The following is an 18843-nucleotide window of genomic DNA, read 5'->3' on the forward strand; positions in this document are numbered from 1 at the left end:
TTCGCGAGTCTCGTTTGAGTTTTCAAAAGATGAAGCGCCAATAGTGACAGCACACTAAGCAGGAACAAAGACAGGACAGACTTCTTAGTGCGCTGTCATGCACTGTTAGTGCTGCATCTTTTGAAAGCTATGCACCAACTAGCCCCACAACGTGTTTCACTGCAATATCTCGTTTGAGTCAAGTGCATATAGTGGCTTTTAGAAGGGGACATTCTGGTGGCTGTGTATGACCGCCTATATATACAGTTTATACATGTATCGGGAATACAATCTCACTATTTTCCTTTTTTTTAATCGGCTACTGCGGCGCGCGCCTCAATGTTTATGACGTATATAGGCATGCGCAGCGCTATTAACGTCGCGAGTATAAGACTCCGCCCGGTATACGACTCCGCTCACACAGCCGCATTATTCGATAGCGGCGAAGCTCTCTTACACCTAGGTTTGGGTGCGTGTCAAATGACTCCGCTGGCCAGTTGATTAATCAATCAATTCGTCTCTTGCTGCGCAATAGCACATAGGAACTGATTGTTTCTAGATCGTGGTGCCGGAGAGGAATCATGACAGTCAGCGCGAGTTACCGTTGGGGCCCGTTTATAGACCGGATGGTGGTAACCTGCAAGAAGCGACTGGTTCCCGCGTGGGGGCATTTTGATAAGGGATAAGTTCATTCATTCACTCATTCAAATGTGCCGACTGTTGGTTGTGTGGGACGGGGTGGCAAGAAAGGCAACTAAATGCTTGACGATGTGCCAAAAACAGCAAATTCCACAGTGCTCAGCAGAATGGTCTATTACATTTTTCGACAATATGGCAGTGAAGGAACCACACATAGCTTTTAGACCTATAAATAAAAATCAAAGAAAATTAAAGAGAACACACCGTAGACAAAATTTCAGGAACAGCTCGTATAAATAAAGTTACGAGAGCTTGTTCGCAGTAATACAGGGCCGTAAACGTTTCAAAAGAACAACAAATGGGAAAGCAGGCTACGCGATTAAGTATGACATGGCAATACCAGTGCATGCCATTGCGCATGACACCGATATAAACGACCACAAAATAACAATATATTCACAAATGAAGATGCGAATTTATATAAAGATGTGAAACACCTAATGCCCATTTTGTTTCACTGATATTCTTCATATAGCTATGTGTACTGCGATACCATTGTTAAGTTTAGGTATGTATTTCCGGGAGAAGTATGCGTTGCCTATATTGCTGTACGCTTGGAGCATGAGATATGCTCATATGAAAAGACAGTGATTCGCGTACTTCAAGCGGTAGTTGTCTCCAAAGACCTGTATAACTTCAACAGTAAAACATCGCACCGGGTGCCAAATTTATTAATTCCTCCTTGATTTGTTGTTAAGTGAGCATAACGGCGAAATGCTCAAAAATTCAATGCGATCAGATGCAATTTATAATTATTTCAGTGCGCTTCGTGATCAGCTCAGCATTTGCAAGCGTTTCTGCAATGTTATCAGAAGAGCGCCGACGTCATGTCTGTGATTCTATGCGGTCTGAACATATTATTAGAGCAACGCGCGCCATTCGTGACTGTGCAGTTTAACCCAATCATTAAAAAAAAAACGAATTCGCGATGCCGTCTGCTTGTTTCCGGTTGCTGTCTGCTATACAGCGCCGCACGATTTAGACGCCGGTCGCAGCATGACTCAGCGGGACTTCGACTACGCTTCGGCCGCTTCGCGAAGCCGATGTGTATCCGCAGTAAGGAGCGGCGGGGCATCGCGGTGACATGCACATTCTACGTTCACGGTGAGGACGCTGGTCGCAAAATCGGCGCCTTTCTCAGCAAAATCAACCACTTAGCCTCCCCACCCCCCCTCTTAACTCACACATGGAAGCAACCTCGACAACAGTGCACCGTTGTCGACGGCTCGAGAATGCGCCTGAGTCTTGTAGCAACCGTGCAAATGTCTCGTGCGTTTCCGCATGGTTTGGGTCTTCGTATGCGAGCCTACTATCGGGGCACTTTACTGCGGTGAATTTGACGGCTAATCGAGAGCCCACTTACAAGGCCTGTCTTGCGTTGGAGGAGCCACCATCGTGGAATTTGGTGCAGTGTATACGGGCTCAGTAATGCAGGCTTCTTTATGCGTGAGGGTTACCCGTGTCGTGGCGTGGTGGACTCTGAGAAAACAGCGGTGTCTGTGTGGTGTGCGAACTTAGAGAATGTCGTGGCCGCTCTTCAGGAGAACTGCTACCGGACAAGCCACGTGGGCAAACGTAAGTCACGTGCTCTTATACACAGTAACGTCTACGTTCTGGAGTAAAACCACTTGCTCATTACAGTCCCCGATTGGATGGGAATTCATTCTGCTTACCTTCATCACTTGAATATGTTTCCTCTGCTTTTTACAGAGAATGCGCTTTGTAATATACGGCACTCTACACAACAAAAGTACTAAGGTGAGTTCAAAGCAACTATAGTTGCTGTAGAACTCATCTTAGTATTTTTGGTTTTGTATAACGCGTCGTATCGCAGCACTGGACTGAAATGCAGGTTACGTTTTATTAATTGAAATGCGTGCAATCTTCCGTCTTTTTTTTACGTTTACCTATTTGAATGGTAAGCGTGATTAGTGTTTCCTTACCTATATAGTACATGAAGATGTAGAAGGCTTGATGGTGGGGTAAGAGTTTTTGCGTTCATTGCAAGGAAAAAGAAAAACAGCGTGAAGTATGACAGGACACTGAAAGAAACAAACATATACTCGTCAACGTTTTCTTTTTTTTTTTTGACGGAAACGCATGGGTAATGTTCGAAGCGAGTGAAGCAATGCACAGGAAAGCGTTTAAATTTGTTACATGCAAGGCTTCCCTAGCTTACGAAAACCTGCTAAAGTGCGGCAAGTTATGTGTACAGCCGCCGTCACACATTGGCTGCTGTTTAACGTCCTACTCAGTGTTCGCAAGCAATGACTAAAAAGGGAGTCCGACCTCTCACTTAGCCAAGCATTGCAATGGTCGTCTTTGTAGCACCTACCCTTCTGCACGGGACTAAAGCCTGAACAAAGGTCTGGATCCTTGTCTGGAAGCGCCTTGTCTGTCTTCTTTTCGCCGTCCGTGTGTCTTCGTGTGCTTGATCTGCCTTAAGGGAGAGAAAGAAAACAAGGGTATGAGAGGCAGGGAGGTCAACCAGAACAGCATCCGGTTTGCTACCCTACACAGGGGGGGGGGGGAATGAGAATAGAAAGAGGAAGAAAGGGAGAGAGTAAGCACTGAGTACGTGTGGGAGGTACATCATACACAAGGACACTATAAACGGTCTCTTAAGCCCGTGCACTTCAAGTACTGCACTAGTGCACGAATCGCTTTTCGAGCCAGTGACGGGTGTGGCCACGGTCCGAGTATCTTTGACTCGGTGAAAAGTCCAGTCTGCGTAATGTTGCCCGCAGAGAGAGGCGTTGGACATCGTAGCGAGGGCAGGTACACAATAGCTGCTCGATGGTCTCCTCGCATCCACAGGAGTCGCACATCGGGCTCTCGGCCATTCCCATACGGTAGGAGTGTGCGTTCGTGAACGCCACTCCCAGCCACACGCGACACAACAAGGTTGTTTCGCCGCGGGAAAGGCTAGATGGCAGTTGTAGCCGTAGCGTGGGGTCCAGTTTACGTAATCTGCCATTGAAGGCACTTGAAATCCAGAGATCTTGTGACTTCTTGCGCGCAAGTAGGCGAAGTAGGCGAAATGGGGACTAAAGTGTACACCAGAATGGGGCAGTGTGTTCTGGGGCGGCACCCGTCCTGCATTGCTGTGATGTGGCAAGTGGTGCAAAGTTTAAAAGAACTTTCTGGGCTAGTTTTTGCATTGCTTTGAAGAACCAAGTTGCGCATTCAAAAAAGACAACCACGGGAAAAGGCGGCTTTTCCCGTGGTTGACTTTTTTGAATGCGCGAACTTGGTTCTTCAAAGTGATGCAAAGGTACGGCACTTGGATGCCGGCCCAGCTGGCGACAGCGGCGCCAAACCGCCAGCACTCGTCAATCCTACGCTCATTTCCTGCTGTTGTCAGTTGTGCTGGTTGTACGCCTCTATTGGCCGCGAGATCGACCTATAGGTGGCAGCACCGTCGCCCCGTTAGTGTGGATGCGTCGCCCGTGCGGTGTGTGGAAGTGTAGGGAGCTACTGTTTTCATTTCGCGATTCTGTGCTGCGTGCCCGCAGAAAACGCTTCATTTACCATCGTGAGATTTTGTTTGGTTCGGCAATACAGCACATATTGCTCAGAGCCAGGGATAAGCTTTCACTACAATCCCGTTGACGCGGCACGTCGCCGAGAATGGCTCGTCAGGCTGCGGAACGGCAAGGCCCCTTCCGAGTATGCGATGGTGTGCAGTAAGCACTTCGACGATGGTGCGTTCAAGCGTTCGTTGACGAAAAAGGATGGCGAGTAGTCCAATATGATATCACGTTTGGGAATCCAAATCGGCAATCTGGGCATTAATGTTTGCTGCATGCGTAGTTGCTGTGCGTGTGAAGATCATTGCAGTCCGCGAAAGTTCGTGTCGGCGTGGCCTGGGATGCCAGTAATGAGTTGCCTGTGCTTTTATATGCTTCCGCAAGTAAATTAACCGCGTGTCCACGCATGCAATTTATTCTATAAACTTCATGCGCCGCCTGCACAGTGAATTCAAGGGTCGCGCTCAGCTGCGAGTCCGTTTAAACGACCGTCACCGAGCGTGACTAGTTGTCACGTTTTTCGTTGTCTTTCCTCAGCCACGGGAACTGTTCTCCGTGTTCAGAAGTGTAAATACGAGCACCGAAACACGGCTAGTGTGTACGCATGATCTCGTACAGATTAAACAGTGTCGTTTCGCGAGCCAACAGCGGATGGTCCATTAAGCGATGAACGAACATGCGCGAGCGAATTTATTGCTACTGCTCATATTGATATATTTTTTCCTGTCTTTTATAGGGGGGCGGAAAAAATTGAAGCCCGATGCACTGCATTCAAGCACCACTGCAAATTCAAGTGCCTGCATGCGAAAGTAATTAAAGGGATCTAATGATTATGATACAACATAAATTATACGTTGCATGCTTTATTTGAGCTTCGTGTAACGGTTGCAACTGGTTATAAAGCGACTCGAAAACATTTTACAGTGGTAGTAACACTCTGAAACTAACTCGTGATTTTGTAGGTCTGGCTAAAAACAAAAATTGATAAAGCAACATAAGTTCTCTAAATTTATCGCATAACGTAAACACATCGCAAATCAGCGAGTCAGCTTAGTGTGATGTAATGTAAACAAATCGCGATACGCGCCGCGACCAACTACATCCGAACAACTTGAGGCAATACTTTACCCTGCAGGGCATGTGCAGTTCAATTCTGCTATTTTTGTCTCGTCGGTCAAATTCAGGTCGACTCGGTGTGGGTCTTTACTAAGCGCGGACGATTGCAGCACGAATGCGATAACGTGCACAGGACCGCCAGAGCAGCAGGCGGAAACGACGGCACTACACTCAATGATGTGGGCCGCCGCAACGACTTGGTCGCCTTCGACGAGACACCTGACACCGTCCCTAACATGGTTAAGAATTGTGCTTAGAGGCAAGGGTGCTGTAAAACGGAAAAAGAACGCATGTTAACCTCACAACACGTTGACAGGAGACGAGCGCACATGGTGTGGTCGCGTTAAGCAAATGCTTTTCGCATCAGTACACTAAAAACGTACAGCGATTTACTTTACGAATTTCCGTAACAAAAATGAAAGAATAACAGGTTGAGAGGTTACTAACCATCGCACAAACCGTCCTCGACAACATCCATCGTGATTTCGCGAACTACGATCGCTGCACACTGCGGCTGGAGCCGCGACGGGCCGCCGGCATCCACACTTGGGAGCTTCGTCACCTCGCCGCTAGGAGCCGACTCTGTTCGATCTCGAGGCCAATAGCGCGTACGCGTCGAACTTTGTGTTCTTTGTGACTGTATTTTTGGTAGTTCATGTAGTTCAAACGACGCATTTCTGTTTAAACTAAAAGCTCGGCTTTCCCTGAGGTGTCCCAGTTTGAATTATACACAGCGGTTGTCACTGGAATGTAAAGAGATGAGTGCGTCTTCTTAATTACCTATACATTGAATTAATTTTAATCACCCAAACTTGAGATAACTAATGTAATTAAAAGCTGCGATTAATGAACAATAAATAACTTGTTAACATTGTTGTGCTGTTGGTTTGCCTTACTCCTATTACCTAGCTGATGCAGTATGTGGATAAATAATCATTGTGTAATTAATTACTTTTGCTATATCCGTTAGAGTGTTGATACTGTGACTTTTAGAAAGGGAGTGGCCAGTCTCTTTACATCACATTTATGTATTGTTTGAGTGAGATATTCATACGAAGGAGTAGATTTTCATTAATACTTTCTTGATGTGTGACACGTAACTGCAAGAATTGCACGTGCATTTCCACACTTGTTCTTTGCGCATTTCAAGGAAGCCAGGGTCCCTTAGAGAACTTCTTCGGTATTGTCAGGCAATCACGTAAATCAAATGATCATCCCACACTAACATAAGCATTCCATATTAGAGCGGTAACTGCAACAGCAAGCTTTTTGTAAATTTGATGCACGAAGATCCGACATTCCTTTAAGGTATACTATGGATGACACCTCCTATTTCCGGTTTTGCGTTGTCGACGTCCTTTCGCTTTGGTCAGTCTCTTCTTTGCCCGCGTACGTCCGCACGCAAGCAGCAAAATCGGAAGCGATTCGATTCGACAACGCATGCCTCTAATACCATTAGAAATACCCTTGCGGGAGCACATTTAGACACAATGGTCCTAACGAGCCGAAAGTCCCAGACACCTAATGACACCTAATGACATCAACCACGCCCGTGTGACACAACGGGTACCTTAGCAGCTCGCCTTTAGTAAAAAAGGTCACAGTCTATCACGTAATTGTAGGACAAGATTATGCTGCAATAACTCCCCTCCTCCCCCCCCCCCCAAAAAAAAGAATCAAACAAACACTAAGCTGATCAATTTAACAGGGAAAGCAGCTTACTACAGCTTTTTTTCCCGTTGTCTTATGTTTTGTTTTAGGCTTATCGGTGGTTCATCGCGCAGCGCGCAAAATGTCCAAGGCGTTTCCCGAAGCCCCCGCGCGAGGTCAAGTGGCAGCTGCATCGCGCTTGAGGAGCGATTGCGCAGTCGGCAGGAGGAAGCATTGTTCTCTTTTTGCGTTCTCGCTAAAAACCTGGCGATGGACGCCGCATGCGCTCAAATCCATGCAGTGGAGGGGGGGGGGGGCGGAGCGTTGTAGGCGCTCGTTGAAGTCGCCGCCACTGCCTGTGCGCAGATGGGGAAATTGTGGTGACGTCCTGCGCGAAAAGAAAAAAAGAAAGCTTCGAACGGGGATGCCCGCTTCAATGATATGCAGCGGCTCGCGTGCAGCACGCGTCGCAACGCCGGCTGCGTGTACCGCATGCACTCGTGTAATAGCAGCACGGTCACGAAATTGAGAACGTCTGTGTTACGCCTAACCTAACCGAACCTAACCGAACCTGACCTAACCTATAGAAAGAGGAACGTTGATGAAAAAGCTAGGAAGATTGGATAAGCGCCATTTTGCAATACCATGATCAGTGGCGTAGCAACAGGGGCGGCCGGAGGGCCGTGGGCCCCGGGTGCAAGGGCCCAGTGGGGGGGAGTCATATACGTCTGAAGACACCCCTCTTTCCACCGGCTACAGCTGGGGGGAGGGGGGGGTGACAGAAGACCTATGGGCTCCGGGTGCCAGACGACCTAGCTACGCCACTGACTATGATCACTTGAGCCAGGGTCAGCAAGTCATTTGCGGTGAAAGGCGAAGATAATTCTTAAAATACTTTTTTTTTTAGTGAACACAGAGTTAGATCAGCGCACGTGGAAAGTAGTCCCGTACGGTCGTATGTGAGGCGAAGCAATTATGGTATATACTGTGGACGCGACTTGAACTGAGCTGGTTGTTTGGACCTGTGCCATCCATTTCGTGCGCGCGAATGACTCTGGTATACGAATAGATGAGGACTACAAGGTGTACATATTGTTCGGATAGCGATATAGACAAATGTCAATTGCGTTGCGGTGTTAGCTTTATTAGTTTCATTGTATTTATTTATTTATTTTGCTGTTCAACACAGAGAAATAATGTGGCCGAGTTGCCTGACTGTTTTCTCTCGATAAGTCAACTCCCACTTTTTGTCTCTGTCATCGTTCTTTTTACTTCTTTTTATGATCATCCCTTCCACATGCTTCTGGCCGACGGAGGAGTGCAGTGTGTTCCAGAATTTGTCATTACTTTCATTGCGAAAGATTTAAAAAAAATACACCCACGAATCGAATTACTTTCCGCTTTATAATTTCATACTGACGCTAGCTTTTCTGAATACGGTTGTTATAAGAAAAAGCGAAAATTGCGTTTTCACTGTCACTCGACGTTCTACGGGTGAATCAAGATGCCTAAAAAATAATCGGCAAACAGGAAAGGAAATTCTACCACAAGGTGTATTCAGGGGAATTCGATTGCGACTGTCGCTGGCTGACAGATTTCAACGAAAATGCAAGCGGGGCTTGCCTCGCTGTCCCCGCCAAAAGCCGTTGCGATCTCCCTGGGGGGTCGTGACCCACAGTTTGAGAAACGTTGTTTTGTTCGTTAGTATGGAACACGGCCGTATATAGCAAAATTTACAGCGTGGGTCTGGTAGATATCCAAATACAAGGCGACAGCATTTTTGCCAATGGGAGGAAAAGGCCCCCGCGTGCCTTAATCTACGCTCTAGTTTCAGAGGGCAAACTGGTCAGACGCAAGATAAGACATCTTTAAGCGCACCACTGGGTTCTCGGCTGAGTCCACAGTGAATACGCGGCATTGTTGCCAACGTCGTCGTGGTCTCGTACTACTACTACTACTACTACTACTACTACTACTACTACTACTACTACTACTACTACTACTGCTACTACTACTACTAATAATAATAATAAGTTGGCCAACAGTGCAGCTCTGTGAGTATAGATATCAACAAGCAACGCTCGTTTGCTTCAGATATAGCTTCTCACTAGTAAGAGACCCTTATATGTGGTTGCGGTGTACGATCGCATGTCCGCAGATATTGTGTGGCGCTGGTATGTCTCTCCAGATGATAAATGTGTCGGATTACTTGATAGAGACACGTTACGGGCCCCCGTGAGCAACGTGCACGAGTGCAAATGTTTATGAGCTGAAAACAGGAACTTAGGCAAGGCCAGTGTCCCAGAAAGAAAAAAAAAATGTAAGAATAAAATATAAGCGCTGCCGTAGGCATGCACGATAGAGGCGGAGGGAAAAATCCGCACTTCGGCATCTATGCACAGTAAAGTAACTTAAGTCCTTAAAAGTGAATAAGGGTGGAAAATATTTTGCAGTGCAGGCCCCTCTCGCAGTGCAGAATAAAGCGTGGGCGACGGGGGGTCTATGTCCTCTTAAACGTTGCACAGAAGACAAAGTTTTGCCGCGTTCTCATCACTTCACGAAATAAAAAAAAAGAAACCCATTATTAGCTGCTTAAGTTCGCCAAAGAAAGAGCCAGAATAAGCGAGTTATATGCGAGAGCGTCGCAGGTATGTATGAATACGGAACGGCCGTGCGACGCACGGAAGCCGCACGTTCTGAAGACGCGCGGTACAAACTCCACGTGCGATCCGACATACAACCTGTTGCGCCAGCAACCGCCTCCAACGATATCCTTTCAACAAGTCCCATAGAGTCCCACCAGGTTACCGCAGGTTTCGTCAGGTTCGCTCACGTCTATAAGCTTCTAACAGGTTCGTCAATTTACTTAACGTGCGAACAGGCTCCATGAGGTTTCATCAGGTTATATCAAGTTTAATCGCTGTCTCTATCAAGCTACAACTGGTTACGGTTTTCGAAGCAGCCCTCTTTTGGACCAGTCACACGTCTTATCGGGCGCCCTGACGCGTCACGCTCCTGCCGCGCTTTGGAGGGTCAAAACTGCGAAATCCACAAGGCTGCGTGCTTTGTCGACAATTTGCAGCGATTACCAGGTGTCAATTAGAGCGTCTCGCTCGAATTTCGTCGCGTCGTAGGTGCACAGGCGGCCATACCATAGTGACCATTTCTTGCTTTTCCTGTAGATTTCAACTGCCGCGGCTGCTCCAGAGGTGTTAGTAATGCGCGCGACTATACGGTACCAAGCTTACGTGAGAGTGAAGGCGACGTCTACCGTGCACGCTCGCGCACGGGATCGACAACGCTTCAGCATGCGCATTGTGGTTGCCGCTGAGCTGTAGAGTGCGGTGCCTCGTGATCGCCTCGTGCGTATACTGCCTGACCAATCGATCTGCTTTAGGCCAGTGGCCGAAATGGTCGTGGGCTGCTACGTTGGAGAGTGTGCTGGTCCAGATTAGTGGTGGGGGTTTGCTCTCTCACCCTCCCGCACCTCTGGTCAGCCAACAACAACAACAACAACAACAACAACAACAACAACAACAACAACAACAACAACAACAACAACAACAACAACAACAACAACAACAACAACAACAACAACAACAACAACAACAACAACAACAACAACAACAACAACAACAACAACAACAACAACAACAACAACAACAACAACAACAACAACAACAACAACAACAACAACAACAACAACAACAACAAAAGATATGAGAAGAAATGAGGCATATCTAGCGTACTTGTTTGAATTAGGGGTCTAAATGTATAGCGATTGCTTTGAGGCCGAATCGAATAAGAATGCAACGGTGCCGAAGAGCATCGAATCGAATGAGAATGGAACAGTGCCGGAAGAGCATCGAATCGAATATCGAATATTTTTCGAATAGTTTTCCAAAATGGAACAACTGTTTTGTTCACATCCTAGTGTTCTTAAAGACAGCAAGTTTCTAAGTTTCTGTCATTACACAGTACATTTCGAAGCGTTGTTTATTGAAAGCACAAATGGAGCTTAGGAGCCGACAAGTAGTTTCCTTACTTGCACAGGACTCTTCAAGGAGCGCGAATGATCGTTGTATAGCCTGTTAAGTATGGCTGTCTAAGCGATGCAGCCTGCTCCACAATGTAAGTTCTCATGTTTTATGTCTGTACTACATGCCTGGGGAGTGAGTGAGTGAGTGAGAGAACTTTATTCGGTCCAGAAAAGACGCGCTATGCCTGGGGAGGTAAAAATTAACTGCATTTTAATTTTCTCCAATTTTACGTTTAATTGGGTAAAGTTGATGTCCTGAAATATTGTAAAAGGATGAGAAAAATATTCACATTTACGAATAGTGACTATTGGATTCGAATACCGAATCAAAGAGGACATTATTCGATTCATCATTCCAAAATTTCGAATACTCGCACACCCCTATAGTTCGCATCCATGTCAAGGAAAGTTTTCGTGAGACGTTTATATTACACATAAACACGGCTCGTCTTCTGCACCGGCTTCTTATTATTATTTTTATTTTTTGCAGCATAACGATTACGCGCAGCCAGCACGGCAAGCGACCCACGTGACTCTCACGCGACAGCGGATTATGTAGCCTCCGGGATCGGCCAACGTACGTTTCATCACGCCCATCTCCGGGATCAGCCCAGTTTGCTATTGCGCAGTATTTAGGGCCAGTCAACCTTACACTTGGCAAGAAGGCGACCGACCAGACGCGCCAAACACAGGGAAAGAAGGCATAGAAAGCTCCGCTTTCATTGCAGGAATTACGTGATCGGAGACGTACATTTGTTGCAAAAAAGATATTGAGGTACCGCCTTATGGTTTCACTGCGTAATTCTGTAGAGAACAGATGCGACCACGAACGCTATCTGTAGCGATAACAGCAGCATCAGCGTAGGCGGCACCGGCCGTGGTTGCTCTGTGGCTATGGCATTGATTTGCTAGGCACGAGGTCGCAGGACCGAATCCCGGCCACGGTGACCGCGTCACAACGGGGGCGAAATGCGAAAACACCCGTGTATACTTAGATTTAGGTGCACATTGAAGAACCCCAGATGGTCTAAATTTCCGCAGTCCCCCACTACGGCGATCCTCATAATCAGAAAGTTGTCTTGGCACGTAAAGCCCCGCAATTTAATTTAGGCAGCGTAGGCGGCTCTTCTCAACATCACGTGCTTCCAGTGTCAGTGTTGACTACATGCACTCACATATTTGTCAATCTCCAAGTTATCCCATCGAGGCCACGGATACGGAAGTTCTCCTGGAAATGCCTTTGTGCGCACTATTAAGGCGTAAAAAAATATTGTACTCGATTTTACAGGCTCAGTCAAGATAACGACGAGTCTCAATAGACAAAAAAAAAAGGACGGGTGAGTTAGCGTGCCACGGACTGAAAAAGATTAGCGGACGTCAACGATTTCTCCGTCAGTAAACTCACTTATACTCATTCCTCAAGAGCAACTTCATTTTCACATTTCCTCAAAAACGACTTAAGCAATGCGCAACAGTGTCGCGTTCGTCCGCTACGTTATTGCTTGTTGAGTCCTCCGAAAAACATGCGCAGATGCCATCAGTTCCAGAATCAGCGTGGCGCGCGAAACGTCACAGAAATTACCAAGGGCAACAGGTGCGCGATCCGGCAAACAGCATTCCTCACCGTATGTTTGCGACATTGATGTCGTGTTGCAGTTGTAGACCCGTGGGACGGGATAGTCTTTTCAGGCTGGTTTGCGCAGGTATAGGCAGGGCTTAGTGCATCTGTACGTGTGGAAAACTTCCCTGCCAAGCAATTATGCCGAGGTAGTGATGCATCAGGCGGGGTGAGCCTGGCATGATTCCGTGTGTTGTTAGCATTGGTGCGTCACCGCGCGAGTGGTGATCAACTTAGTGCCTTAGAGGAAGGCAATCAACAGGCGTAGAACTCCTTTTCCTCGTTATAGTTATTTAAACTCTAGCAGACGTATGTGCTAGTTGTAATCGGCATGCTGTAATTACATCTAGACGAAGTTGCAGCTCGCTATACTTTAGTTCGCTGCAGCATGCGGCAATTGCTTGAATTCGTGAAGAAAGTTGTGGAGGCTCTGTCAACATTCACGGATGACTGAATGGAACACGAAATATGTGTTGTTAAACTCAAACTAACTACCGATGCCGTAAACATTCAGTTGAATCCGTTTTTATTTGGGGATTGAGGTAAATGTTTACCCACGAATCAGTAGATATTTTGGAATTGAAAAAATAAAATGATTGTTTTCTTGCGAACAAGCTTGGTAAACCAAACAGGACACCGAAGAGTTGGCCTACGACTACTGGGATTTACATCTCTGTTGTTAATCTAGTACCATAAAAATTGGCGTGCCATGGTACAAGAGTAAGCACGTGACCACTCGACTGAGGTGAGTTACAGGTGATTGTTGTCCGTGTACGGCGCCTTGCAGTGCGCGCTGTTGTGACTCGGGGTTCGAAGACGTGGGTCCTCCTTTATCGTGGAGGAGTGAAGTGAACGTGAGGCTGGGTCCTATATTCAGGACATTAGACAAACGCCTATATATTTACATAAGAACAAGAAAATGCAAAGTAAAACATAGAAAATGCAAAGAAATACAGAAAAGTTGGTGATAAAGTGGTAGTCGCCGATCGCTCCCGTCGTTAGTAGCTCCTTTTATTTTGTGTGCGATCTTTGCTTAGTCACTTCATCCAATCCGGTGCCAGGGGTTGATGACATCAGGTCCCACCAATCCGGAGGTAGGTCGCCCTTTTCGCCGACGCTGACGGTTCAATGATAGGGTCATACTAAGCGGGTTATAGCAAGCGGGTTATACTAAGCGCATCTCTTGCTTGGACACGGTAGTTTGTGCTACTGGCAGGTGACAGCCGTATCATTGCTAATCGCTGAAACCTTTCATGAACGAGGCACTCACGCGCTGGCCATAACTCGACCGTGTCGAGAACCATCCCGACGAGGCCCTAGGTCCTTTCACCATAACCGCGCGAGCCGTGACCAAGCCGTGACCAAGCCGTGACCAAGCCGTGACCAAGCCGTGACCAAGCCGTGACCAAGCCGTGACCAAGCCGTGACCGACGGGTGTCGCGGGGCGAACGGCCGATCACAACAGCGCTAAGCCTCTCTCTGCATGCGTGCGTAACATGTTTGATAGTCTTCGTCAAAGCCGGCTTCTCCGCACTAAAAGGTTTTCAGTGGAGAAGCGCACTTTTGTCATTTTTCCTTTGTGGTCGTTAATACATGAAATAGCGTGCTGTGAGTATTTGTGTGCGTAATCAAGAGGGTGCTGCAATGACAGCAGTGTTGCTATGAATGAATGAATGAATGAATGAATGAATGAATGAATGAATGAATGAATGAATGAATGAATGAATGAATGAATGAATTCACGTCAACTGGGACCGCACATGTACCTGTTCATTCTCAGACAGGTGATGAGCTAAATTTCGTATCCCGGACATTAGACATCTGCACACACTAAAGTTATCGATGTCTCTCAAACGGTGTCCGCATGTAAAATACCCATGCTTATAACGCAACCCACTAGCGGTGCAGTCACGTGATAAGCGGAGCTCGGTGACGGCAATAAAAAGGGGCACACGTGTAAGCGCGCACTGAGGCTGTCTCAGGTCGATACAGTGAACCCAGGAATTAAAAGAAAAAGAAAAAAATCAATTTGATTGTGGCAGTCTTGTTTTAAGTAGTTTCTGCTACAAGGTCCCACCCGAAGCTTTTGCACCATGGTGTGTACCGGCGCACAGGGTTGCCTTCTGTCTTTCTTTATAAGTGCGGGTGGTGCCAAATGACTATGTTCATTTTCTCATATTACATCGGTACCTTGTCGGAATTCCGTGTTTAATTAGTATTAGAACTCGCGCATCTGTGAACCCTTCGCTGCAGCTATACAAGCGCCTATGAAAAGAACACTTGTACGTCACCTGTGTAGTTATAGGAATGATGTTGACAAATGCTTATTCGTTTACGATTTGAAGCTGCGAGCGACGTTTGTGCAATAGCTGCACATGGGAGGAGGCCATCGAACATCTACTTTGCGTTTGTACCCAATATTATTGCTATGATTACGGCGGTTACCACTACCCGCTATAGAACGATGTTCAAAGCCACTACTATAGTTAGGCAGCAGTCCGCTGTCGAAAAGCGCACTCGGGAACTTGGAAAAAGGTATGACGTAAAATAGGAGAGGTTCACCCTAAATACAAAGATAATTTCTTCACGATTTGAAAGTGTATAGGGCAATCCCTATACGGCGCTGTGGCGTTAAGTATAGTTTCGGATTGTTTTTACCATGCAAAGTTGTCGCTGCACCTGCAGCTGTTATTTTTTGTAAAGGACACATTAAAAAATGAAAGAGCTTCACAGGCAGAAAAGCCCGGAATCATCTTCGCGGACAAAGCGGATACCGGTAAAGGATTAAAGGTGGCGCATCAGTGCTACATACTTTCGTCTTTTGTTCAGCCTCGCCCGATTTCTGTTCTTTATGTATTCTTTAAATTTTACTTTCACGGCTGAATCACGCCGATCTACCGACGCCTTTTTTCCGTTTCACCTTTTACAATCATTCACGCGTAGGAAAACAATAGCACCCATCAAGTCGCGCTGCAGAGCTGCATCAAGTCGCGTCGCGCCCCAAGCGTGGTGCGCATAATAGATCACGAACGCGCGCGACGCTCCGCGCCGCCGCTCGCACTCGCGCGCGGATCGATTCATTCAGTGGTGCAGCCAAATCATCGATCAACCGACACTCGATACCCGGGACTTGCCCCGTGCCGAGAGGCCGGGGCTGCGAAATTCTCTGGAGTTCTCGCCGGCCGCGTTGGGCGCACGCATTCTCCATGTGCGCTGGAGAGGAGCTCGAGCACACTAGCAAAGTACTTCCCTTCGAGTGAGGAGAGAACACAGAGAGAATGAAGAGAGAGAGAGAGAGAGAGAGAGCAGGCCCGAAGTCCGCTACCTCGGCGTTCAGGGTTTATGCCACTCGCGAGGTGCGCAAAGCTTGGACGCAGGCGCCTCAGCGTGCGTGCGTGCGTGTGCGTCTGTTCACGCCCGCGGTGTACGCTACGCAGTCATACTATACAGCAAGCGCGCCGGCCGGTTGGCCGGTCTCCTGCGCGCAGCTTTTCCCACAAAGCGCGCCTAATTTCCCTACAACGGGACCGCTCATTATACGGCCGTATGTACATCGGGAGGCTCGGGGCGGGCGGCCGGCAGCGCGGGGGGAGGTGACAGAGAGAAATGATGATGTCGCGCGCACGGCCGGGTTTGCCGCCGCACGCTGTCGCCTTCGGCCGCGCCCGCTCGATCGCGACGGCGGCCCCGCGCTCACGCACCGTCGTGCCCGTCTCGGGTTTCGCGCCCGTGGCAGGTTTCGCGTCCCCGGACGGTGGGCCTCGATTCGTCACGCTGACGTACGGACAAAGCGTTGCCGCTTGGGTCCCGCGGCCAGCAGCCCAGAGGCCGTTCGTATGTGTGTACACTGCAGTGTTCTGCGACGCGCGGCGCACGCCAGGCGTGCATGCGTGTTCGCGAATTCTCGCTTGCACGTTGGGTATAAACCATACGCCGAGCGCGTGCGGCGTCCGAAGAGGACGCAAGGGCTTGTTACGAATATTAAAGAGCAGTTTTCAGGAGCCACCCTTCCCTGTTTTATTTCTCAAGGGGGGAGGGAAAAGCGTTTATCTGCTGCGATGCTTTATCCACACCGCCTTCTTAAGGAGCGGGAGGAAGCGATAGAGAAAAGTTTATTCAAGAAATCCTTTTGCTCCCAGCTGGAATCGTAGTGACACCACATAGGCAGACCAAAGAGCTATAGTGATTGTTAGGTGAGTCCTAGTGGTTTCACTAGCTTACACATGTGATATATGTTGGGCGTGTTCGAGTCGACAGGTTGCACCTCCGAACTGCCACTGTGTATGTTAGGCGTGAGTGCGACTCGCTATAGTGCCGGAACAATAGGGAGTTTTAGCAGTGTCATGTTCACGCACGAGCCGATTCGTATGTGGTAGCACGGGGATTGTCTGCCTTTCAACCTGCGCCGTTCTTTCGAACGGAAAGCTTTACCGTATACGGTAGGCCCCTTTGCGTATATGATATTCCGGCGTCGCTAAGGCTCTCCAGTGTCGAACTCATGTCCTCCGAGTTCGTAGTTCGTAACCTGAGGCTGGACATTAACAGCACCACCAACAACGAGGACGACTACGACGACTAAAACATCGACAACAACGAAATCGTCGACAACAACAATGAAAACATCGACAACAATGAAATCATCGACAACGACAATGGCAATGAACACATCGACAAAAACATCGACGACCGTGACAACAATCGATGACAACGACAATGACAATAGCAAACACGACGACAATGACAATAACAAACACGGCGACAATGGCAATAACAAACACGGCGACAATGACAATAACAAACACAACGACAATGACAACAATCGATAACAACGACAATGACAATAACAAACACGACGACAACGGCGATAGAAGTGACTTTAGTCGCTGTCGTCAACTGCGCCCATCGCTTCGCGTGTCCTCTCCGTGCCACTGTAGGAAGACTTAACCCCAGTCCCAACTTAAATCAAAATCAAAATCAAAATCAAAATCATGTTTATTTTTCCAAAGAACTTTGGAAGGAGGCCCGAACAAAAAGAGGAAGCTAGTCCACTTGACGGGGGTTCATATCTCCATAACTCCATATCTCCATAACTCCATATCTGTGCGTTGATCTCTCAGCTGCACCAGTGCACAGGGGCCCCCTTCGTGTTCTCTGTGATGCGCGTGCACCTTCTATTTTCTAGTGTTTAATTTCCTGACTTTAATTGCTTAATTTCCTTTGACTCAGCTTAACTTCTTTGTCCTTGGTGATTTGTATGTGTCGTGCACCGCAGCTTACGCGTCGTTAAAGAAATATAACGGCCAGGTGATAATGCCAAGTACCATAACCAGCGTTTTATAGGGGTATACTGACGTGACATTTCGTCATGCAGGCAAAACCAAATAAAAATAAAAAGGCCCTTGGTCGTTACTCGCGGAAGCAAATCACAGACGGAGCAGTCGCGTTATTGATTGAGTAGTTTGCTGCGTAACACGCCATAATGTGCAGTACTCCGGGTATCTTGAACTGCTAGATGCCTTTTTCGAAGTTTATGCAAACACGTATGTGAGTGGCATGGAAAGTTGGTTAATATGTAATATTCGATGAATGCTTCACAGCTGTTATTCGCTGAAGTGTGAAGATGCCAGCGCGGTTTTTCTTCTGCAGCAGAGGTCAACTCCATGGCCCAACGATGCAACTGAAACAAGGGAAGTGTCTTCGCTATACTTTCTGCCCTGCACGAGGGAGCTAAAAAAGAGAAAAAGATAAACAGGAATGTACAGAAACACAACCGCTGAAGAGCAGAGGTACAGGTTTATCCCATGGAGATTACGAAGATATGTGTAGCGAGCTCTACGAGAGGCGACGTGAGAGAACAGGCACAAACGCCCCCGCTTTGTCGCAAGACAAAAGATATCCCAACTCGTGTCAAGCCGCGCGCAGTATAGGCCTGCCTCCGCCTCGCCGACCTTATCTCGCCGAGAAGAAACGACTCCCAATTATTCATGATACACGGTCATTCGAAAACCTTTTTTTGACGCTCCATAAATAAGCTAATCTCGACCGATATACGTTTTATCGTGTATATATGCGCGACGGCGCTCGGACTCCCTTTGCGGGGCATTAAGCGCGGCTGGAACGCCGTCGGTGGTCGACAGAGCGATGCGACGTCCCCCGCGCATGTGCACGGCATTGCGGAAGAAAGAGCAAGAAGACCACACGCCCGCAGAGGA

General features: G+C 47.7%; 1 protein-coding gene across 4 annotated transcripts in view; it reads left to right on the plus strand.

Moving 5' to 3' along the window:
- The first annotated feature begins 1749 nt into the window (after positions 1-1749).
- The window catches only part of LOC135897048 (uncharacterized), a 493987-nt gene continuing 476893 nt past the window's right edge, over positions 1750-18843 (plus strand). For all 4 annotated transcript variants that reach the window (XR_010562883.2, XR_010562884.2, XR_010562885.2 and 1 more), the window contains exon 1: positions 1750-2253. Coding sequence is in view for 1 of the 4 variants with exons in the window: in XM_065425617.1 (XP_065281689.1) it covers positions 2121-2253 (133 nt within the window). In the remaining 3 variants the exon portion in view is untranslated. The remainder of the gene's footprint in view (positions 2254-18843) is intronic.

The sequence above is a fragment of the Dermacentor albipictus genome, chromosome 5, assembly GCF_038994185.2.
Source record: "Dermacentor albipictus isolate Rhodes 1998 colony chromosome 5, USDA_Dalb.pri_finalv2, whole genome shotgun sequence".
NCBI lineage: Eukaryota > Metazoa > Arthropoda > Arachnida > Ixodida > Ixodidae > Dermacentor > Dermacentor albipictus.